Source organism: Phragmites australis, chromosome 8, assembly GCF_958298935.1.
Source record: "Phragmites australis chromosome 8, lpPhrAust1.1, whole genome shotgun sequence".
In the NCBI taxonomy this organism is placed as follows: Eukaryota; Viridiplantae; Streptophyta; class Magnoliopsida; order Poales; family Poaceae; genus Phragmites; species Phragmites australis.
The window spans coordinates 18228772-18254152 of record NC_084928.1 but is presented as its reverse complement, the minus strand read 5'-3'; the positions used below and the strand labels follow the sequence as shown (position 1 = coordinate 18254152).

Genomic DNA, 25381 nt, shown 5'->3' with positions numbered 1-25381 from the left:
TTTGAGGATTCAGAGCTGCCTTTTTAGTAGTATGTAATTCCAGCTGAATTATGTTGCAATTCCGAATCCAATTCTTGTTGCAACCAAACCTTAATGTATACCACAGAAATTTGTAGGATTATCACGTGTGCACCATATGTTGACTTTATTTATTTTGCTCCCATTCAGGTACACTCCCTGTACACTTCGGTACATATCTGAGAATTGCCCGATAATCACATAATCCATCACAGATCTCATTCTGTAAATTTTTCGAAAGAAAGATCTCATTCTGTACACATGAAAAATCAGAGAATCCATCACAGATCTCATTCTGTACACATGAATTTTCACATTTAAAACATTCTTGTACATGAACATCTCATCCCGCAATCATAAAATTTCCAAAATATTCTGTACGTAACCTCCAAAAATTTCAATAAACAATGAACATCATATCCACTACAAAGAATCTGCCAACACATGAACATAAAAAAACACATGAACCCTAACAACACGTGAGGTCAGCACCCACCGCGCCCGTTCCGAAGCATATTTATTGGAGAGGTGTACATATACATGGATCCCACCGTATTCCTAGATTTTTTAAAAAATCAATTCCGATTCCTGCCTCATCAGCATCACGAAGCTGGACGGACGGCCTGGATGCCCATAACTTTTCTGTGGCTTGCAGAGAATTAATTAGCACGCATGCAAGCCCCAATTCATACTCACCCGATACCAATTCTAAACGACAATAGGTTTTTACTCGCCATTTGGGATGCCGACAGGCTGCTTGTTTTGTAATTTTGCAAAAACAGATACTTAATTTGCAATTTTCTATTAAACTACAATTATTATTAAAAGGTTGCTACATGCCTTAAGGTCCGAGGCAGGGCTTTCTCGTCATTTTGAGCACTAGGTAGAGCTATTCAGCTAGTTGTGCACTATAATACAGCTTTACATTACTTTTATATAACTATTGCATCGTTTCAAATCTGCTATCATAGGTAAAAAGAAAATAAAAACCATTGATGCTAGTTACAGGAATCATATTGCAACACATAAATTTGAATCCATTTCACAGCATTCTCAATGTTCTGATAAACCGAACTAACCCTAATAAACAGCATAAATGTAAAAAAAATGAAGAATGTCCATTTGCTGCATAGCTGACAGTCCAAATGGACCCCAGCTTAATTTTCAGAAAACCAACCAGCGAGTTCCCATTCCTGTTATTGTTCGCTATGGTTGGACCCCAATTAGACAGTATATTGTTCGCTATGGTTGGACCCCAATTAAACAGTATATTCCAACCCACTCCACGCAACAGAATGCTCAATGCTTAAGTAAACTTTCACAAACTATGCGCAAAGGTGTTATCAGCATATTAGTTCAAAGAAAGAAAGAGAACTATTACTTCCCAGTAAACCAAGCAAAGCCATACGAATCGAAACTACTATGATTACATCTTTGCTAAATACTTACAAATTACAATGATACAGCCCTGACTTCAAACCAAAATACAATTGAATTAGCTAACCAAGTTCAAAATTGGGGAACTGAATTATACAACGGGGGTAAAAGGGGCATATCATCATTGCTGAGTATCCTCTGTTTGCAACCTTTCATCTTTTTTTGACAACACACTGATCTGTTGCTCAAGCTGTCATCCAGGGAATCCATGCAATGTTTAGACAATTTTCCACATAAATGTTGGTAAATTAAGGATTTAGAATCCAAAGTCAGCGAAATTAATGGAGTAAGTTATTCTGATCCTGCTATTGTAAAAAAAAAATGCGAGGCACACCCAATTAAGGGAAAAGCTCAAGCACCATGAGAGTTGAACTCATTTTCAAATATTAGAGAAACTCGCTGGATTCACTTTTTGCAAACTTACGAAAGAAACGTAACTGTTCAAAATATATTTGCAGACTGTTTTATTACCTGATTGTTTCGGAGCTTCAATCTTTGCACTTCCTCAGCGAGTTCCGTGACACTGGCAATTTCCATAAATGTAGTCAAGTGTCCACAAATGTGCTGACAAATTATTATAAATATATCACACCTTTGCTGCAAATGGACAACATACGACTGCAATTCCTTATCTCTGACAGACGCTCCAGAATACTGCATATAGAGTCAACACGTATTAACACTCATTGTAGCGTAGAGTCAACACTTATTAACAGTCATTGTAGCATACAGGTCAACTTCATGTTTGTTCAACGTTAAAACTAACACAAGAATTATTGAAACACATCACAGGTGTTTGGACTGATCTGTCACTGCTTCAGGTTCACATGCCTGAGCTGTAACATAAAAACAAATGGAGATTATGAGACACTCAATGTTACACACCTGAGATGAACCACTCATACTTGCTTCAGAAGCATCTGATCGACAATAGTACCAGGCAAAACTATAATATCAGTATACTGGACAAAGTATTTCATTGAAATCTGACATAAAATATCGCATTCATGCATACCAGATGTGTCCTCAATTGAAGAAATCAGTCTACTCAGTACTTCCTGTCAAAACAAAGAATTGTGAAAATGCTGAACAATTCCTCCTTTTTTTAGATTAAATGACAGATATAGTAATACCTTTTGCATAGTATTTTGCTGCATCAAGAATTGCAATGTTGGAAGAATTGCAGAGGACTTGAGATTGCGGCATGTTGCTCCAATTGTTGGGTTTGTTCTGTTGCTGCTGCATGCTAATGAAGCTACCTAAGAAAATATTAGTTGGCAAACCAGTGTAAAATTACTTGGGTGGTTAGTTTTTCACTGAAAGCAACCCATGCCTACCAATCCTTTAGAGGATATCTTTGCAGTTAATGTAAAGCATAATAGAACTAAAAATAGATAACATGCACACAAGAATTGTATTAAATACAGTAGGAGCATAATTTCAAACAACAATACCATATTTAAAATCAGAAAACAACAATACCTTATGGTTGCATACTTGTTACTTCTGTTGAAGGACAGTCTGAAGGTGATTGTGCCTTCGCAAGGCAGAAAATAGACTATTGTTTCGACAATATATTCGAATATAAAGATTCTTCCAGAATTTGGGAATTGAAGAAGTGCAGAAGTGCAAGTGGCATATGCACTCATTACATACAACATGTGTAGCACACCAGTGTGCATCCTGTCGACAATTCGTAAATCGCTAATCTTACGAACTTGTGATAAGATAGGGATACTTCCTCTAATCGAATCATACGACACACACAGAGGTTTATACAGGTTCAGGCCTCCCTTAGAATAATAATCATACGTCATATTTGTCTTGTATTGATCTTTGAGATTGATTACAAGAGGTTCTTAACTAGCCTAGATAGATCTAAATCTAGTCGAGGGCTCCTTGTGCGTAGTCGTGAAAGATTGCTGATGTAGATCTAGAGTGCATAAGGCTTGAAGGGTCAAAGCTTCTCTAGACTTGAATGGCTTGAATGGATTTCAATCGGCTTATCCTTCACAGGGTCCCCTGGCTCTGTATATATATATAGAGAGAGAGAGGGGTTGTCATACTACCGCTAAACTCATTTCTTATTATTCTTAGAGATAAACTTCTTTATTTACAAGATATCTTAGGTACCTATGGGCAATTTTCATACATCTAGGGATTCCCTTCCAAGCACAAAGATACGCCTCGAGAATATAGAGGACTTTAGTGGATCCGGATATGGTAATTTTATACTACCCATCTTTAAGCCTCTCATCAGTATATGAAATGAGACTTCGACGGATCAAAAGCTTAGTCAGCAAAGATAAACGTTTTGACCGACTGCATCTTCAAGTGGAACTCAGGTCCTCGGATAGGATGGTACATCTAACCGGGATCTCAGAGTCCTCGGGTCGTCTAATAGGGATTCCGAATACCTTCGAGTGCTCCGGCAAGCCCCTAAGAAACTATTTCATCCGAATAGGATTTCCGAGTCATCCAAGAAATATCATCCCAACCTTTTTGAAAAGACGGAGAGAAAAGATTTATCGCTGACCGGGTTTGAATCCATCGTAACAAAGATAGGAGATTTTGCATGGTGGTGAAAAGAATATTTCCCTAGCTCATGATTACGTTTGGAAACTATGCGTGTACGGGAGTAGTGCACTGTTCTCCCTAGGGTACTGTTCTAACTGCCCCGCGTGCGTCGAAAGAGATCCTGAGCATTGAATGCGACGAGATGTCAGCACAAGAGATTGTAGTTCCAAATTGTACTCGGAACCATTATCGCACTAGTCGGGGAGTCGTCAAGCGCCTCTTTGTCTACGTAAGCCCACTGTGTAGACATGATTTGACTACCAGCAGACGCTTGGTTTATTGCAAATCATTATGTGGCCAAACCCGCAGTAAGACACGTAAAGACGGAGACTTGCGGCCGTTTTAACCCCTAGGTGGTGAGCACTTGTTACCCTAGGTCCATTTTAGCCTCCAAACCTAGTCATGGAGTCCTCGTCGTCTTCCAATTCCCAGGAAGTTAGGGATAGGGTTCCATCACCCATAGGTCCTTACCCTTGTCACCAAGGTCTCCCTCTCCAACACCACCGCCTTCCCCATCCAAGTCCACCTCCGTTGTGGAGATCATCAACATCTCCAATGAGATGGAGGAGGAAGTGGCCACCAGTTCTGCTGTCGTCGAGATTGATCAATACGGCGAGGCACGATTGCTAAGCAGTTGTCCCTAAGCTAGTAGGACGTGGACTAGGACCTCCAGAAGGAAGAGATATGGGAAGAGAAGGTGGCTGAGAAGGAGGAGGCCAAGGCTTTCACTTCGTCCTCATTCCCAAGCAATGATGATGACGGTAGCAGTAGAGCAGCAAACTACGATATTAGCTGCTTTGAGGGGAGAAACCTTTGGCATAGGCTCGTCTATTAGGACCTTCTGATCTTCTCTTTCTTCCTCTTCCTGCACAACGTTGAGCTAGGACTAAGGGCGCCTTTTGTATGTATAGTTTTCCTAGCATATCTGTAAAAGAACTTGACATCTCTTTAATGAAATCTCTACTTTCTAGTGAAATGCCTATGTATGAATGTGGGACTTCATGAGTACTGGATATAGAAAGCATGCATCAGCTTATCACGCTTAGCCTCTAACATATTTTCTTCAATGTACATTCTGAATTGCCTTAAGTCCGACTTAAGTGAAAAGTGTCTTAGTCTTCAGACACTCGAGAACTCGATAAGGAACTTACGGTCCCCACAGATGTATCATTAAAGTATCATCCCTTCTTGTCAAAAATCGTTTTGAGGCACCTACAACATGTATTTGCAGCATTTAGTACTGAATACGTGTTAAGCCCCTGACTGGTTACTAGGGAAATGTTCTCGGATAAACAGTCTATATCCTCGAGCGCACACGTAGGTATAGTTACCCAAATAGCGACTTATCTCATTGTCATGCATTGATTTGCAATGTCAAATAGAAAATGATTGAAAAAATATGGAATAAGTCTAGATGACCCCCCTAACTATTGTCCTTCGTCTACTCCACACCCTCACATAATAAACTACGTATTTAACACCCTCACCTTTTCCGTACTGTCTAATTATCCCCTCAACCGGTGTTTTAGAGCAATTTCGCTTAGTTGGAACGCCACATCATCTCCTCTGCCTATGTGGCCGCCATGTCAGCATCCAGTCAGTGTGATGACATCAGCGTTGTCTAGTAATTCGATTTTCCTTTCAATAAAATAATACACGAAAATAGATTATTCCAAAAAATAGGTTTTCTATTGAGAAAAAATCCAAAAAATATAAAATAATTTAGATAAATATTTTAATATGTTGAAAAATATTTTCTTTGATAAAATAAATGCTTTTAATATGTTTTATTGCATATAAAATTGTTTAGTTCTAGAAAAATGCAAATGAATGCTATAAAATTGTTTTAACTAGTTTTGTGTTGAAAAATAATTATAGAAATTTTAAATAAATGCTTTAGTGATTTTAAAAATTAGGTTTAATTCTAGAAAAATAGCTTTCATCGTTTTTAGCCATTTGAAATTCGTTTAGTTGTAGTTTTCATGTCGTTGCTCCGATTTGGACAGTTCTGGGCACATTTTGGACACATTTGGACGCATTTGGGCATATTTGGACAAATTTTGGACGCATTTTGGGCCTATTTGGGCGCATTTTGGGTGCATTGGGGCACATTTGGGGCACATTTGGCACATTTGGGCACATTTTGGGCACGTTTTGAGCACATTTAGGCACATTTTGGCGCATTCTGGGTGTATCTGGGTGCATTCCAGGCACATTTTGAACACATTTTGTCATATTTAGGAACATTTAAGCGCAATTTGTGCGCGTTTAGGCGCATTTGGCACATTTTAGGCGCATTTTATTTTGGGCCCATTTAGGCGCATTTTGAGCGCATTTGGACACATTTGGACGCATTTTGGATCCAAATGTGCCCAAATGGGCCCAAAATGCGCTCAAAAAGCGCCCAAAATGTACTCAAATGCGCCAAAATGGGGCCACAATACGCTCAAAATGCGCCCAAAATATGCATAAATGCGCCCAAATGCGCTTAAATCGGAGCAACGATGTGAAAACTACAGCTAAACGAATTTTAAACGGCTACAAACAACAAAACTATTTTTCTAAAATTAAACCTAATTTTGAAAAGGGATAAAGCATTTATTTAAAATTTTCTAGAATTATTTTTCAACATAAAACTAGTTAATACAATTTCATAGCATTTATTTGCATTTTTCCAGAATTAAAACTAATTTTATATGCAATAAAACATAACGAAAGCATTTATTTTATCAAAGAAAATATTTTAAAACATCTTAAAACATTTATTTAAATCATTTTATATTTTTTGGATTTTTTTCTCAATAGAAAACATATTTTTGGGAATAATCTATTTTCATGAATTTTTTTTCTCAAGGAAAATCGAATTACCACGCAACGCTGACTTGACACGCTGATTGTATGCTGACATGGCTCGACTACGTTGATTGTATGCTGACATGGCTGCCACATAGGCAACTGAGGTGATGTGGCGCGCCAACTAAACCGCCATGGAAAACCGGTTGACAGGGTTAATTAGACGATATTGAAAAGATGAGGGTGCTAAATACCTGATTTATTACGTGAGGGTGTGGAGTGGACGAAGAGCAATAGTTGAGGGGTTATCTAGACTTATTCTAAAAGAGATTCATTTAACTTCTCGGTAATATAACAACTACTATTCCTTAATAGTTGAGGGAGTTATCTATACTTATTCTAAAAAAGATTCATTTAACTTCTCAGGTAATATAACAACTACTATTTCTTAGTATTTACACATAGAAATTACGAAGTTGATCGATTCTAAGAGTTTTTAAGTATTTAACCATCTTCCGTTGCTAACCTATATGACTCAGGACAATTGAATTCAACCACCGTATAAGGACCCTCCCACTTTAAACCTAGCTTGTTACTATATTTTGGCACTAAACGAATCGTAGGACCAGATCTCTAGATTGTAAGGTTCTCTTTTGGACGTTCTGGTCGTAGTAGCATCGAAGAGCTTGCTAATACCTTGCTGATCGTATCAGCACTTAGTCATTTTTTTTTTCCGAGAACATCGAGCTCATCCTTCCTTCTCGAGATTTCATCCTTGTCAACGTATAGCTCGACGTGGGCAAATTTGATCTTTAGTTCATTTTTTCTTCGAGAACGTTGAGCTCATCCTTCCTTCTCGAGATTTCATCCTTGTCAGCGTATAGCTCGACGTGGGCAAATTTGATCTTTAGTTCACAGAGTAGCATAGCTTCAGCTCTGTAAATTAGGAAAAAAGGTGTCACCCATTGCTCTGATGGATGTTGTCTGAAGTGCCCAGAGTACATTAGGCAATTCAGACGCCCAGGCTTTAGCATAGGCGGATAAGAGGTTAAAAATGTGGGACTCGATTCCTTGTATGACTAGTCTATTGACCTGCTCAACTTGTTCATTGCTCTGTGGATGAGCAACTGACGCAAAGCAAACCGTAGTACCTAGTCCCTTGCAGTATTCAATGAAGGCCACACTTGATAACTGAGTTCCGTTGTCGATGATGATCCTACTCAGGACGACAAATCTTATAATGATGCTTTTCATGATGAACTTCTAGCCTCCTGCTGACGTGATCTTACCGATTGGCTCAGCTTCAATCCACTTAGTGAAGGTGTCGATTGCGACGAAGACGAACTTAAAGCCCCCATGCGCTACCGGGAAGGGTCCAGAATATCCAACGCTTAAGTCGTGAATGGCCATAATAACGGGATCGTCTGTAAGGCTTAGGCGGGCTGGTGTACACGCCTAAGTGGAATTGACAGCTAGCACATGTTTTTACCATCTCGTTCGCATTGTGGAGAGCTGTAGATCAATAGAAACCTTGTTTGAATGCTGCCTTTCCGACCAGGGTTCGGGAAAAAGCATAAGCTACGCACACCCTTCCATGGATCTCTTCGAGTAGTTCTCTAACCTGCTTCTGAGAGATGCACTTCATGAGTATTCCGTGGGCGCATCTTCGATAGAGGACATCGTCGACTAGGGTATACATCCTAGATCGTCGGAATACTTGCTCTAATAGTGCATCATCTTCAGGCATAACTCGATCTTGAAGGAACTTACGGATCGGATCTATCCACGAATCTTCGTATTCGAGCAAAGCCACTAGTTCCTCCACGACTCCTTTTGGGGCGTCAAATTCTGACAAGCCCCCAAGTTGATTATACGTCTCGTAGACCACCACTCCTTCGACCGTGTCATCTGATGATTTCACAAACGGCTTCGAGAGTCTCTCTATGAAGATCCCGATTTGTCCTGCAGATCGTGAGAAGGCTTGTCGAAAAAGACTATTAGCGAGGCAATTATCGTTCCTAGGGATATATTTGATCTCGAGTCCGATGAATTTCTTTTCTAGCTTCCTTACCTCCGCGAGGTTATCTGTCATGATTTTATCCGAGGTTTAATACTCCTTGCTAATTTGCTTTATTACTAAATGTGAATCCCCTTTCACAGAAAGGTGACGAATCCCAAACGCATAAGCTACTTGAAGACTGACAAGTAGATCCTCATACTTGGCTACATTGTTTGTGGCCGGAAAGTCTAGCTACCTTTCTCTTGTGGGAGAGATGATTATAATTCCATCCACGAGCCTTGGATAGTAAGCGACCTGTCGAAGAAGAGAGTCCATACATCGAACATGTTGTTGCGATTGTCCTGGGGTTTATCGAGTTCTTTCCATTCGGTGACGAAGTTAGTAAGCCTTGGTAATTTGATCATTGTTCGAGGTACGAAACGAATATTGAATTCTCCGAGCTCAACAACCCACTTAGCAATTCGTCCAATGGCAGCTCTCTTGTGAAGAATTTCTCGGAGTGAAAATATTGATGATATGGTGATCTTATGGGCTTGAAAATAGTGTCTTAGCTTGCAAGAGACCATCAGTACATATATAGTAGCTTTTGTACTTGCAGGTAGCGCTCCTTGGGACCATTGAGTACTTCGCTGACGTAATATACCGGTCACTGGCTCTTCTCTCGCTTATCGGGCGCTTCCCATTCCACTATCAATACTTCGCTCACAACACATGGTCCGACTGCTACGTATAACAAGAGTTCTTCGTTTGGGTCGAGAGCGACTAGCACAAGGGGAAAAGAGATATCTCTTGTCAACGATTTGTAAACCGCCGATATTACGAACTTGTAGATGAAGTAGGAGATACTCCTTGTAGATGAATCACACAGGACACAGAAGTTTATACAGGTTCATGCCTCCCTTAAGATAATAGCCATACGTGTTGTTTGTCTTTTATTGATTTGTTTACAAGAGGATTTCATGCTAGCCTAGATAGATCTAAACCTAGTCAACGGGCTCCTTATGCATAGTCGAGGAAGGTTGCTAATGTAGATCTAAGGTACAGAAGGCTTGAGGGTTCAAAGCTCCTGTAGACTTAGATGACTTGAATGGACTTCTACTGGCTTGTCCTCCGCAAGTCCCTTGACTCCGTGTATATAGAAGGGTTGTCTCTGGTGTCCTTCCGTACCATTTTTAGAGATAAACTTCCATGTTTACGACATTTCCTGAGTACCTACGAACAGTGTATATACGTCTAGGGATTTCTTTCTCAGGGATAGAGATATGGCCCGAGATCGTGGAAAACCTTATGTTATCTGGATACGGTAGCTTTATACTACTCATCGTCAAGCCCCACATCAATACGTGAAATGAAGCTATGACTGATCAAATACTTAGTCAACAAAGATAAACAATTTGTCCGACTGCATCTTCAATTAGAACTTAGGTCCCCAGTCCCCAAGTAGGATGGTACATCTAACCGAGATCTTAAGAGTCCTCAAGTTGTCTAGTCGGGATTCCGAACACCTCCGACTACTCAAGTCTCCAAGAAGGTATTCCATCTTAATAGGAATTTCATATTCATCCAAGAGATATCATCCCAATCCTCTGAAAGGACGTGGAGAAAAGACATCACTAACCAGGTTTGAATTCATCGCAGCAGAGATTTTGCGTGGTGGTAGAAAGAATCTTTTACCTGACAAGAGATCATGATGACGTTTAGAAACTGTGCGAGTACGACGGAGTAGTGCGCTGTTCTCCCTATGATACTATTCCAACTGCCCCGTGTGAGAAAAAAATATTCCAGGCATTGAATATGAGTCGTCGACGTAAGAGATCACATCTCCGAGTTGTATTCGGAACTGTCATCGCGTAAGTCGGAGACTCATTAAGTGCTTCTTCGTCTGCGTGAGCCCGCTGAGTAAACATGATTTGACAACTAGCAGACACTTGGATTCGCGTGAGTCGGAGACTCATTAAGTGCTTCCTCGTCCTCGGGATGCATATTGATATGGTGAAAACCGGAGTAGGCATCAATAAGTCTTAGGTAATTGCACCCGAAGGTTGAGTCGACTATCTAATCTATCTGTGGTAGATTGAAGGCGTCCGTCAGTGTAATCTACGCACATGTGCCACTTGCCATTTGACTTTTTAACCATGACGTGGTCAGCGAGCCACTCGGGATGATCCACTTTTCTGATGAATTCTATCCTTTTGAGCCTTTTGATTTCCTCCTTAATTGCTTGTTTCCAGTCCGGTGCGAACCGCTGGAGATTCTGTTTGACCAACTTGGATCAGGGCAGATAGCTAATTTGTGCTCGATCACCTCCTTAGAGATACCGGGCATGTCGGACGGTTGCCATGGAAACATGTCAGCGTTTGCCCGAAGGAAGGAGACGAGCGCGAATTCCTATTTAGGATCCAAGTTTTGACTTTGTCATGAGACTTCATAGCCGCCTTAGACCTAAGTTCTTGGTCTCCTTGTCGGATTTGTGCTGCGTCATGACGAGACTTTACTTATCGCAATGAAGGCCTACCTTGGGGCACCCTCGAATGGTGATGACTCCTTCTGGTCCTGAGATCTTCACGCACTGGTAGGCATAGTGCGTGATAGCCATGAACATGACCAGAGTTGGTCGTCCTAGGATGATGTTGTACACAGTCTCAAAATCGACCACATCGAACATGATCTCTATCCCGAAGTTGTCGTGCTTCCCAAAAGTGACAGGGAGCGATATCTAGCCGATGGGTGCGGCCGAAGATCCGAGTACTATGATGTGGAAGTTTTGCGTAACCAGCTTGATGGCAGACCAGGAGATCTACATCGCTTCAAGTGCGCCTGAGAAAAGGATGTTCAGAGAACTTCCTCCGTTGATAAGCACTCAGGAGACCTTGCAGTTATTGATCGTAGGTTCAACCACTATTGGAAAGCGGTTTGGTCGTACGAAGTTTTTTGGGCAGTCATCCAAGTCGAAAAAAGATCTCGACATTCGACCACTTGACGGTCTAGCGACCCTTTGGGGCAGTTGCTAAGACTTCTCAGGCCACCGTCTTGTACTGTCATTTGGACTCGTAAGAAGCAGAACAGCCGAACATGTGGTCAACGGTCCTCTCCCCCGACTAGTAGGACATTGGGTTCGAGTCATCCTCACTGCTGCTGGAGCTAGAATCCCGACTCCGGGTCGTGACCTGGGTCTTCTTCCCTTTGGCCTTGTCGATCTTAGCTTTAACCAGCTTTTGCTAGATGCGGCATTCATGGAGGTCATGGCTGTCAATCTGTTGGAGGTAGCACCAGGGCTTGCCATCACGTTCGTTAGTGCCCAACTTGTAGCCCTTGCCCCAGGATGAGCTAGAGCGCTTGTCGAGTCGTGTATCGAGAAGATCTACAAAAACTTCGTCAATTTTGATTTTCTTGCCCTTACCTCCCTTGGAGTTCTTGCGCTTACTCTTTGCCACATCATCATCTAGTCCGGGTTGAGGGAACTTGATACCCTAATCCCTTTCCTTGACGAATAGGAGCGCTTCTTCAGCATTGGCTGCCTTGTTGACGACCCTCATGAGTTCCTTGACCGTCTCAGGCTCCTTCCTGGCGATGTCTTCCAAGCATCGTTGGCTCCTGATCCGAGTAAACGCTTAGATGACATCAGTCATTTATCTTGGGGATAATGTTCCAGGTATTGCTGAAGCGAAGAACAAGCTCGCGCAAGGTTTCTTTTTCCATCTGTATGCAACGGAAGAGGTCATTTTTTTCGTGTCAAGGCAAACGTAGGTACCTTAGAAGTTGGCTCAAAACAATTTGCAAAGCTACTACCGAAAGTAGATCGTCCCTAACGGTTGGTCAACCATATCCTAGCCGACCCTTCAAGGGTTGTAGGAAGGTAATTGTCATCACCTTTTCATACCCACCAACTGCTTGGATGACCGTAGTGCAGATCTAGAGGAACTTGACATGATTAGTGTTCAGGTTGTATTTCTCGATTGACCCAGCCAAAACCACGCTGGGTAGCTCACCTTATGTAGATCCAGAGAGAAAGCTTGGCATCCGTTGATGGTGTCGTGCTTGGTTCGGGTAGCCGCGGGTGTTCTACCTACGGGGGTCGGAGATCAGCCGCAGCTCCTACTCAAGCGATGCTGAGATGTCCTCCAATTAGACCGCTGAGGGGCGGTCAATTCTTTCTCAGGGGTCTTTGAGTGTCTCCGTCGATCAATGACTTCGCGCAGATCGTTGATGGGATGGTCTTTGATCGGTGAGACCTTGTGGCAGCTAGGCGCTCGGTTATCTTCCAGAACCGTCTTGTTCCGGTGGTTACGTCTTTCCAGATCTAAATCATCACAAAAGAGATCCACACGAGACTTCCCCCGATTAGAGTTGTTCGCGCCTAAAGGATGGCTTCCTTGGCTAGGCCGGTCACTGAGTTGATCCAACCCTTACCGTCAGGGATAGTCCGATCTATAGTAGGGAATCCTAAGAGGGCCTCTTGTACAAGGAGGAGCCTTTGCGCCATGTAGATCTCAAGCACTAAGTTCCCAATTGATTTGAGATCCCAAACTCCGTTAGGATTTGAGATCTGAGTTGTCATCAGCGGAGGCTGGCTACTATCTCTTGCAGCCGGAGCGGCGGGGCCCCATGTGTTTACGGGATCGTTGCCGTCATGATTGGTCAGACCGGCATTTTCGTCCCCAATAGCGAAGACTTCTCGAGGGTAACCTCCACTGGAGGAGTCTAGATCTATCATGAATTTGTCATCGAAGGAATTCTCCGGATAGGTACTTCGACAATCCATGTTGTCGGAAGCCGCGGGGGAAGATCTCTACTTGCAGCAAACGTTGCTCACGCAATCGTCTTGGCAACCGAGTGGTTCAAACTCGATGCTATAGTCCTTGGTGTACTAATCCATAAAGCTACTTGCCTCGTCGTTGGAGACATCACCGGTAAGGTCTTCGTTTAGTTCCACCCTGTCGATCGTCGGTTCATCGTTGGTCGAGAGGGTGAAGTTGTCGTAGAACCCCTCATCCGAGAAGCCGGTCCTTAGTGCAGGCTTGGGTGAGACCAACGACATGTTATGCGTTGGAGATCCGATGTCTTTATCATATTCCCCGCGGACGGCAGCAGTTGTCGACGATTCATAAACTACCGATTGTACTAACATGTAGATGAAGTAGGGGATACTTTTGTAGTCGAATTGCATGGTACACACAGAGGTTTATTCAGGTTCAGACTTCCCTTAGGATAATAGCCCTATATCCCGCGAGCAGCGGCAGCTGTCGACGATTCGTAAACTGCCGATCGTACTAACATGTAGATGAAGTAGGGGATACTTCTTGTAGTCGAATTGCATGGTACACACAGAGGTTTATTCAGGTTCAGACTTCCCTTAGGATAATATCCCTATATCCTATATGTCTTGAATTGATCTCTGAGACTGTTTACAAGGGGGTTTTTGACTAGCCTAGATAGATTTAAACCTATTCGAGGGACTCCTTGTGCGCAATCATGAAGGGTTGCTGATGTAGATCTAGAGTACATAAGGCTTGAAGGGTCAAAGCTTCTTAAGACTTAAATGGCTTGAATGAACTTCAATCGGCATGTCCTCCACAATGTCCCATGGCTCTGTATATATATATAGGGGGATCTCGGGACTCCTTCCTTATCATTCTTAGAGATAAACTTCTGTGTACAAGATATCTTAGATACATGCGGGCAGTTTCCATACATCTAGGGATTCCCTTCCCAAGCACAAAGATATGCCCCGAAAATATAAGGAACCCTAAGGAATCCAGATACGGTAGTTTTATAGTACCCATCATCACATCCAGATGGTGTTATACCTTCAAAATCAAACTTCAAAGGAAAAAATGTCCATTTTCGGTCCTGAACTCTAGTCTCGCTTCGATTTTCAACCCTAGCCTATGAAAGTGACCACTTTGAAACCTCAAACTCTCAAAATTGTCTAAAAGACAATAAGGATGGCATGTGGCATGCAAGTCAACCAAAAATCGTGCATTTCGGTGCCACGTCTGAGCCAAATCAGACAAAACAACCCCAATTTTCTTTGACGGAGGTAATGTTGATGGATTCCATAGTTCAACATTGCAAATAGGACAGTTTCAAAGTCTAGGGTTAAAAATGAACAGAGGCTGGAGTTCGGTTTTGAAAGTGGACATTTTCCAATTCAAAAGATGCAACACACATATGGATGCACGATCAATTGCACAAATATGGATTGAATATGAACATTGTTCGAAACCACACTGGCAAGTGCTCTGGTTACCAGTGCGAACCAGATTTCCCAATGGTTACCAAGCGTTATCAGTATAGTCAATACATGTTATTGTGGCTCATGTTTAGCTTCTTTTAATGCATTCGTAGTTACAGTTTTTCCCAAAATATCAAGAACACATAGCACAAAATGAATACCCATAAGAACTATACTGATAACCGGTCAGTTATCAGCCCCCTGCCTAGTCCATTGTCAAGCATTTGTTTTATTTTAGGGTAGCCTCTAAAGAAAATTCGTCATCAACTCTAAAGGTGAGTGCCAACAGAATATCCATTGAACAAGAGCACAGTGGACTTCGAACAAAGAAATGCTTTCAACCCGCATGCATGTCTTTTAGACCATCATACCCCTCTCTGTCCTTCCAAGAAATGCTTTCAACTTGCATGAATGTTTAACCCTGCATGTGCCACCAATGGCACAAAATCCATACCTCCATAATTTGTATTCTTTAGAGATCCTACTTATGCAGAAACTGTATAAGGAAATCCATCAACCACAAAGCTCACGTTTGCTGTCTAGATGTGGCAATCCACTGACCAAATTGTCAAGAAAATGACCTTTGGCCTCTAGCCTCCTTCAAAGGTTAAAGTTCTGTAACTCACTTCAGGTCTCAGTTAAACTAAATCCTTTTTAAACATATTTATCCTCAGAACTTGAGCAATTACAGTTCAAATCAGTCAGAATTAAAATCCAAGGCTCCAAACTACCAAAGGTCTTAACAGTAAAAGCTATATTACATTCGCTAGAACCATAATGGATAAAGAAGAAAAAGAAAATGCAATAAACAATTCACTATTACTGTGATTTTTCAACTAAATAATGCAGTACCTTTTGAGAAGTATTATCCGATGTAACCTGGAAACGCCCCCGTCGACGGACAACTTTCCCTTCTGATGGCTCCTCAGGTGCAACTGCTCTCAAAAATGGATGTGATGAGCAAAATAGAGTGTCAAGCACAAGTAACAAGTAAAAGCGAGATTATATGCCAGCTTCCAGTTCTTTCTAAAATAAATAACTGTAGAACTGGTTAGTTGCAAGATCATTCATGATAGACTCACATGGACGCACGAATGTGAAAGCAAACATAGAGACAAACGAAGGCAGCGAGAGGGTGTGGTGTGAGTCTCACATTACCAGCAAGATGGGTGCGTGAGTCCTTCATCTGGTGGAACAATAAAGGGCCACTAAGGTTCCTGTTGCCTGGATTTTTCTGATGAAACTCGTCCCTTTCATGGAACAAAATTTCAAGTATTACCAGTCTAGAATAGCCATTTTGAAAGGCAGAAATGTATACAGCGAACAATACACAGAATAACGAGCACTGCTGTCAAAAGATGTAAGAATAGACCCCCAAAAGGCCAATTATTCTAAATCTGAGATGAGGGTATCATAAACTAGGAAAAAATGCTGATTGACATGTAAAATAGATAAAACTAAGCAAAATTGTTTACCTTTCCAAATCAATATTCATGCAAGGAGAAAGAACTTGCTCAGGTATTAGAGAACCACTAGAATGCTTGTGGCATCCACTGGTGCCCAGATTCAAGGGTACAGAAACACTTCTTTCCAAACTTTCACCATTACAGTTGGCACTTTTACGATACTCAATTTTTGGGAACTGTTGCACGGGTACAGATCCGACACTTGGTTGCACCCTCGAATCAGTAGCAGTAGGATTGGGATCATCAGCACCACAAACATCAAAGTAAGATCTGTATCACTAGTCAGTGAAGATCCTTCATAATTCACTACTATTTTTACAATATAGAGCTCAAAACATGGTACACAGATAACGTAACAGCGATAGAGAAAGAAAAACAGTGAAGATAAACAGTTGCCATTCTAAATTCTGCAATATAGGGATTGTACACTGAAATTCACTGCTTAACATCATGTAATCATATATGCTAACTTCAGACACCAATATATTTGCACCCAGATCCTTTATAATAGTGACGCAATTTTTTAGTGGCCCACACACCAAACAAAATAAGCCAAGACATAGATCAATGTTGAAAAAATAAATAAAGATAACTTTTTGCTATAGAAACGTTACTTCCACCGTAATTAGAAGAAACACTCCAACTGATTACATGATAGCGTCGCAAAAACATTACTCTCACTAACCTCCAAATTGGTAAATCAAGTGTAATTAAATGTTCAAACAGTAACAAGTTTCGTACATTGACAACGTGAACAGAGCAATTTATCAAACAGATAATGAAGGCGTAAACCAAATCATACTCCAAAGAGTAGCTACAACATCATTCCACAACATCAAAGATTATTAAACGTGAAAGGAAATGTTGCACTGTGATGGAATCTCCAGAAGAGCTTACTTTAGTGCCTCAAGGGGGCGGCTTGGAAAAGAAGAGGAGAGAGCATCGTTCAAATCTTCTACTTCTTGTATCTCATCCTGCTAGGTTGGAACCAGGAGGCAATAATGTAATAGTTCGAGGTTAGTTCATGGGATCTCAGTTGAGTAACTGTGATGATGGAAACTCAGTACCTCTTCAGGCCTTCCAGAAGCAACATGGTTGACCATTTCCTGGTAAATATGTTCTGGCTCACTATAAGCATCTTGTGAGTCATCCTTAACTTTGTTATCTCTGACATCTAAATGACAAGGGCCATTCGAACTGTCTATCTGCCAAAGAATACACCTTAAGATTAGAAAACTCAGATTTTTGGCAACCAGTTCTTCTTTTGGCTGATTTCTGTCAACCCTTAACAGCTAGTAGAATCCGGCACCCAAAATTGGATTCTTACAAGGGCAGCTGCATTCTTCAAGTCCTCTAGATTGAAGTTCCAACCACTGATGCCACGTATGTACTCTTTCTGAAAGGCAAATCACTACATCTGTCAGTAATAATAGACAAATGCATAGTTCAATTCTCAACCAAGAAAAGTTCATTAGTAGTTTGTATTTTTGTATTACAAAAGGTAAATATGGAAATCTGAGAAACACAGGAAGGTGCTTGCTAACATCACAGTTCCATGTTCTAAACAATTCTATAAAAATATTTTTGTTCAATTCTCAAAAACTCAAAACGAGGTCCATCTCCAAACACTTAACAAGGGCACTCTTAAAAAGCCATGCAAAGGCAAACAAACCTTTATTCCATTTGTTTGCCACATGTAGAGAGGAAAATGGAGACAGTGTGAACCAAAGTTGTTTTATAATTTTATTTCCTTTGAAATAGGTAGGGAACCCGCAGCTATAAAGAAAAAATATGTTTCTTTGAAGGACGCAAACCCCAAGTAAGTCATAGATCTCACACTACTCTTTTAATTCAAACCTAAGACCTTGGGAAATCCCAGCTGCGAGGACAAGCAATAATTTCTAATAATTCTGAAGATATAAGATTTCACAGAACAAAAAAAGCCAGCTCTAACCTGTGATAGCTGCTCCTTGCTCTCTGGACCAAGCTTGTTATTCAGAAGTAAGTCAGCCTCTTTGTTCTACAAGGGAAGTAAAACAAGGTCATTCTTGTTACAGCAATGTGTCATGCCACCTCATAAACAATTATATACACCTTCAAATCCCTAAAGCGTTCACCCAGCGGAGGGAGTCCATCAAGAATACTCCGTGCTAGATATTCAGCTGACCGCGCATGCTTAAAGAAAGGATGCTTTAAGAGCTTTTCTGAAGAAGGACGCTTGCGCGGATCCTTGACTAAGCATGTAGCAACCAGATCCTTGAAAGACTACAAATAAGAAACAAGTATTAATATAGAATCTATACGTTCCACAAACAGAACTCAGTAAATAGAACAAACCTTTGAAAACCGCTTGTCCCTATCATAGTCCAGACCTGGTGGTGCATTTTGCAAGGTCATAAGCAACACCTACAAAAGAGAGAATGTATCATTATCATATGTAGCTTGGGCGAAATGGTTAGTGCAAAATAAATGTACTTCTGCACTGACCTTCATTGGAGGGTATTTTGAAAATGGAGCATGACCATGTGCTAGTTCTAATGCCGTTATCCCAAAGGACCAAATGTCAGCTCTGTTTGTCAATCGTAAAGGAAACATATGAACAACTTAATTAGCAAGGACATTAGTCAAATTTAGAGCTGCTAGTCATGGACTTACTTGTAATCATAACCATGCAGTTGTTGCATGACTTCAGGAGCCATCCTGAAGATGCAACGGGGTTATGTAAGATGAACAGTATGTTCATACAAGCAGAGGAATAAAATGGCATTATACATTAAAAATAATGATATACAGATTAATAGGTACAAAAGGTTCACCAGCAAGGGGTCCCAACAAATGTATTTCTTGCTCTTTGCCTATTTCCGGTATCAAACATGCAGACTGACACTCCAAAGTCTCCTAGCTTAACAGCTCCATTTGTATCTATTAAGATGTTTCCAGCCTGAAATAGATTAGTAATGTGGAACATAATTTAGAACATGCACCCAATGATGATCAAAGCAAATAGAGAAACTGAACCATATATCATGATCTAGCCACATGAGAATCTATACATGCTATTTTTATATTACAAAATCTAAATGCATGTAAAGATGTTATAGGTTTAACTTAAAAATTGCTGCACTCTGTCCAAAACAGCAAAACAACACAACTCTGTCCTCCTAATTTTTCATTTATTTTCATTAGTAAAACGGGTCTCATAGGGTCTCATATCGTTAGCCGGTAACGATGTGGGGACGCTGGATGGCAAAAGTGGGTAAATTATTCAAATTTTAGGGGGTTTTATTAGATGGGAGGAGAGTAAGAGAAGAGGTGACGCAGGAACCAACTCGTATTTTATGTAGTAGAGATTTTGTAGAAAACTAAGTGATAGGTTACCATAAGAAGTAACAAAAACATAGAAGAAACTCCTAATTCCCTCCCTACTTTCAAGTTTTGTTCTTTCCTTTTTTTTCTTTTTCTTTTTTTTGGCTCAACTAGCCATAAAAAACTAGCAGTGGAAGCAACCTCGAACCATGCTCGGTAAGGCGAGGTGTGGCGACCCACCCCCTTCACAACACCTAGGCGATTATGAGGCGAGGTGAGGCGACGCCATACCCAACCCAGAAATAGCAAAACAACAGACGGGAGGAGGAATAAAAAGGAAAAAAAAAAGGGGGAGAAGGGAGCGGTCTGGCCCAGCCCACTAACCAGCTCATACTCCTTTCCTCCCATGATGCCATGTACTAGCCCCGGATGCTTGACTCTCTCTCTCTCTCTCTCTCTCTCTCTCTCTCTCATCGCAGCGCCGCCACTCGCTACCCTTCTCTCTCTCTCGCAGCGCCGCCACTCGCTACCCTTCTCTCTCGCAGCAGCAGCACCACCGCTCGTTGCTCGTCTCTCTACGCCAGCCAGCCACTCCATCTTCTAGGTGCTTCATTACTCTGCCCCCTGCCAGATCGACGACTACTGCCGCCCCTTCCAGATCGACCGCCTCTCTGATAGGAGGGAGCGCTGCGTTGGCCTCCGGCGCTGGAGCCGGCAGGGATGGGGGAGGCGGTGGCTGCTTGGCCTTGCTGGCCGGTCCCCCCCCCCCTCCCACTCTCTTTTCTTCCTCTCTCCCTCATTCTTCACTGCTTTTCGTAAGGCATGGGCGACGCCTTACCATCCCAAAGTGCCTTGTCGCCTAGGTGATGCCTTAAAAACCATGCCCCGAACATTACCATGAAATCAAGTAGGTTCCTACTAGTGTGGAGCCACTGCACCTACTTGTGCGCAACTAGGTGATCCCTAGGCAACGGCCTTAGTAAAACTAATTAGAAGCTAGCTTTATCCTCAACATAATAACCCAAGAGCAACAAACTATTATACTCCCACTCCATTCTTCCATTCTTCCCATACCCTGTGTCATTCTCCTCTACTATGAACCCAAAGATGTTTTTAGCCTCTACCTCAGAACCAAAATCTTATGCTGCATGCAAAAGTCAAGCACTTGCAACCAAGATGTGCAGTCATCTCTAGAAAGGACCATAGAAAATGAGGTTTTGATATGGTCCATCTGACCCAGCCATCTGATGAATATACCAGCGCATGGCTTGAGCCATAGGGTATTATTTTAAAACACAAAAATGTTCAATGGGAAGAATTCTGAAATGGCGTAGAACTTTAGGAAATATCTGAATGGCATTTCTCTAAAGAAGATATGGATGGCATGTAGCTAAATGTCATAAAGTCAATCCAAATTCTGGTATGCAAGATACTACACTTCTGCTCTAAGACATAACTGGAGATTTAAAACAATACAGTAATATATTACCTTTACATCTCTGTGAATATGCCCCTGAGAATGTAGGTAGACGAGAGCTTTCAGAACTTCACGCAAAAGAGTAGCAATGACTGGCTCATCAAACCCTTCTGGAAAAGAAGTTTTCATAATGTGGAGGGCGGATCCAGCTGCCATGTAAGGCATTACAACCCAAAGCTGATGCCCATTTGTAAACGAGCAATATGAACGAAGAAGATTCGGGTGATCAATCAAACTCATCGTTTGCACTTCCCGTCTTATCCCATCCTAACGAATGGTAATCCCAAAAGGATGAGAAGCACAAGCCCAAAAAAGGAATAGCACCATTAGTTTAATGTTAGCATGCTCACAGAGAAATTAAGCAGTAATTGTCTAAGAGGACAAGATATGAATGTCACTTATCAGTGATCAGACACAAAAACACACATGCCCACACAAAAAAGAGAGAGTTAATTTATGGAATAATTCTTTTTTGGCCATTGCAAATGTCTCCAATCAGGGAAATGCCATCGCAAAAGGTCTAATCCGAAATATGCCATCCATGTTGCAAATCTTACCGTTTTGTGCCATCGCTGTCAACGCCGTTAAAATTTTCCATTAGTTTTCTTCGAAAATACCCATTTTACCCCTGTTTTCTACCTCTCTTGGTGCTCGCCCCATCACTCCTCTCCTTTTCTTCCCCAAATCAGCACCATCTCTTATTCTCTCTCCTACGCATGAAACAGCAGCAGCAGCACCCATCTTCTCCACCAAAACTACTACCACACCTCAGCTCCACTCTCTCTTCTCTCTCCGCGAAGAAGCAGCATCGCCGCCACTTCAATTTCAGCTCCTCCCTCTCCCTCTAAGTCCCCTCTTCCAGCACCGTCCAGCACTGGAGAAGCGCTGCTGCCATGCCAGACTTGCACCGCCGCCTCCCATGCGCACAGCCACCTCCAACTTGATCAGGATATTTTGTAATATGTGTCTTCCTAACCTACTACGAATCCTAGAATCTCCTTCCGAAGAACTAGCATCCAAAATCCTGTGGCCTAACCCACATGATTAAACAATGCATCAATACTCTACAAGAACGAAAAGAGCCTTATGTTGACATAATTTCCCTTGGCGTTTGTCTACATAATTATTTTATTTCTTGAACATCAGCATCATTTTTTAGCTAGGGAAACAAGAATTTAAAATTTATTTGTTCAAAAAAATTGACAAGGAAATGTCAATTAGCATACTGAATTAAATGCAATTTGGCATGGAACATAACTTACAAGGTCACTGTTGCATTTCTCAAGGTCAAGAACTTTAATGGCAACCACAATGTCAAGTGGGACACAAAGAGCTCGGTACACTGTGGCACTAACACCTTCTCCAATTTCCTCACATAACTTATACTCATTGGGATCGGTTGGAAACCCTCTACTAAGCAGCGCATGCGCCATGGTCCAAATTTAGACAGCATCACAAGTAACATAAGCGCTCTTGAAATTTCCGTAGCACAGAAACACAGAAGTAAATGGCAAGAACACCATATAGGTGTGCCAGAGGATAACATTCAGCATTGTGAAGTTTGATAGGTGAATGTATGGGCCAATATCGGAGTATTTATTTCATAGGGTAAAATTCATGCATCCTTTTCTCCAGTGGCTTATATTCACGGATACAAGAATGAAGTAGACACCACAAAGCCACCCAAACTTGCTTCACCAATAGTACTGTGGCAGAATATTATAAGCTGCAAAGCAAATAGGAAACCATCAACATTGTAGAGCACCTAGGATAGAGAAAGGTTATAGCTACATTAAAAGGTAAGCACATTGCAAAACAGCATAGCACCATATTCAGAATTAGCTAACATGTGCCAAAATACTCTGTGGGAGAGGAGCCACAATATGACACGATGATGCAACATAAAATTTGTACTAAAGCGAGCCCATGATTCCTACCGAGCCAACAAATAAGCTCAATAATCATTAAAAAACATAGAACATTGATATTCTAATACTCCTAAACAAAATTCCAAGTTAAAAAAGCCCAATCTCGACAATACATATCAATAACCAAGCCTATCTCCGATTCCACACAGGTCAGGGAAATTCGAAGCTCAATTAATCAAGCTCAGCTCCGTGAACCACTAGTGCTTCGCTGATGACACCCATACAGCTTAGTTGAGCTCTAAACTCAGTTCGTACTACGCAAGCCAGCGATCAGCCCGTCTCACAGCAGCAAGCAACCAATTCGCCGCCAAGCTAAAACCACGACCGCGTCGGACGAACCGTCCCAAATGTCCTTCCCACGGTACCAAAACCTGTGATCGAGCTACCTGGAAGCTTCACCCTGCACTAGGACACCGCAGCGACCGATCCCTCGAGAGCAGCGTTCCCTGGACGGAGCGATGTGGCGCGTCGGGGGGAGGATCCCCGCCTGCGATTAGTGGAGGCGCCGGAGCGGTGGTGGCGGATCTCGGCGGCGGCGGCGGGGGAGGAGCGCCTGCGGGCTGCGGATCTGGGCGCAACGAGGTGAGAGCGGCTGCCGCGCGAGCAGGCGGATATGGGAGGCGGTGAGAAAGCGCGGGTGGGGGTGGGGGTGGAGGCGGAGGAAGGAGTATGCGATTGGGAGGCGGAGATGGGAACCGGAACACGAGGCGGAGTAGAAGGGCAGCAGCGGCAGCGTAACGGGCTGGGGAAGAAGAGGCGAGGAGAGGTGGTGGATGTAGTTGTGGTCTGTCTTGCTTTGCTGGTCTCGCTGATTTTCTGTGGCCGCCACGTGACGGGGCGTCGCTTGCTCGCTGCGTGCGCTGCATCAGCCCGAGTTAATTATGGGCTTTATGTATTAACTATTTTAGGCAGATATCCCCCAACGTCAGTGTCGTTTATAGACTCCCCCGCAGTATAATGCACCGTACAAATACCATTAGCGCCCCTTCTTTCATTCTATTTCTTGTGGTTTTTATTAGTTTTGTACTTGTTTCCATCCTTTGTTTGTAGTTTTTTTAGTTGTGTATGATATCGATACATGAAATATATGTTTCTCATGCTAATGTTTTAGTATTGGAACTATGCATGTCAGGAATGCAAATTGCTCAAATATTGTAATGAATACTAAAAGTGCATAAGCCAAGCACGAAAATCACCTGAACAAGTACTCCTCCGTTTAAGGATGTAAAGCACATTTTGTTTTAGAAATCATTAAAATTAAATTTCAATCGTTAATTTCTCTTATAATATATTACCAATCGCAATAAAATTAACATTCTATAAAAATACTTTAAAATACAAATATATTAAAACAAATTTGTATACTAAACTTACATATAATTTGACAAATTATCAGTTAAAATTTATAAAGTTTAACTTTTTTTAAAAAAAAACTACAGCTTATATTCTTGAACGGAAAGAGTACAAAGGATAATGAAGAACATCATCGCTATGATTATATCTGGGCTAGGGGTATTTAGACCATGTTCGATGGTATGGTGTAATAAGTGAAAAAGAGATATGGGCATGCATGGTCATATAGTGTTGCGCATGCATGGTCTCAAAAGAAAAAATTAATTAGAGTGTATTGCGCATGCATGGTCTCAATAGAAAAAATTAATTATAGTGTATTGCGCATGCATGGTCTTGGTTCTTATGATTGTCCGTGTGCCAATTATATTTGGAGGAAGATGCAGATGAATAATGATACTATAAAATGCCAAGAGGAGGGAAAAAACTATGGTGGATGAGGGACTAAAAAGGTTTCTAGTGAAGTCCGTGTCGCGATTACATCAGTAAAAGTTAGATATGAGAAACTAATTGAATGCGAATTCAATGTAGACAGCTATGTTCATAATTGTGGTCGGTTGAATTAGATTGTGATGACGAGTAATATAAAATTACTATATAAAATTATCCTATATATGTACGAGTCATTAGGGTTGTTTGATTTTCGGAGTATATTATTATATTTGGAAAATTAGTCTTTAGATGTATAGAAATTGACCACGGTTACAGAGTATCCCTCAGAGAATTTATCTCAAATTTAAAGATGATGGAATTCTATTTGGAAAATATTAGGAG

At 41.6% G+C, this 25381-nt stretch overlaps 1 protein-coding gene across 9 annotated transcripts; it reads right to left on the bottom strand.

Moving 5' to 3' along the window:
- Positions 1–248: 248 nt before the first annotated feature.
- Positions 249–24050, bottom strand: LOC133926722 (serine/threonine-protein kinase BLUS1-like). Of its 9 annotated transcripts, none has more exons than XM_062372766.1 (21): positions 23644–24050; positions 22592–23055; positions 21342–21596; positions 19363–19487; positions 19202–19246; positions 19034–19115; positions 18884–18952; positions 18641–18811; positions 18501–18566; positions 17874–17942; positions 17614–17751; positions 17444–17523; positions 16556–16816; positions 16239–16330; positions 15933–16015; positions 2589–2714; positions 2471–2513; positions 2341–2375; positions 2072–2109; positions 1927–1978; positions 249–660 (listed from the first exon to the last, which is right to left on the bottom strand). In XM_062372766.1, exons 2-21 carry the CDS (start codon positions 22760–22762, stop codon positions 586–588), a joined length of 2076 nt encoding a protein of 691 aa, XP_062228750.1. In that variant the 5' UTR covers positions 22763–23055; positions 23644–24050; the 3' UTR covers positions 249–585. The 9 variants fall into 9 exon arrangements, 8 of the variants coding, with proteins under 8 accessions (XP_062228750.1, XP_062228752.1, XP_062228746.1 ...); XM_062372768.1 differs by having other exon boundaries at positions 2048–2109; positions 16556–16759; XM_062372762.1 differs by having other exon boundaries at positions 2048–2109; positions 23644–24049.
- Between the last annotated feature and the right edge of the window lie 1331 nt (positions 24051–25381).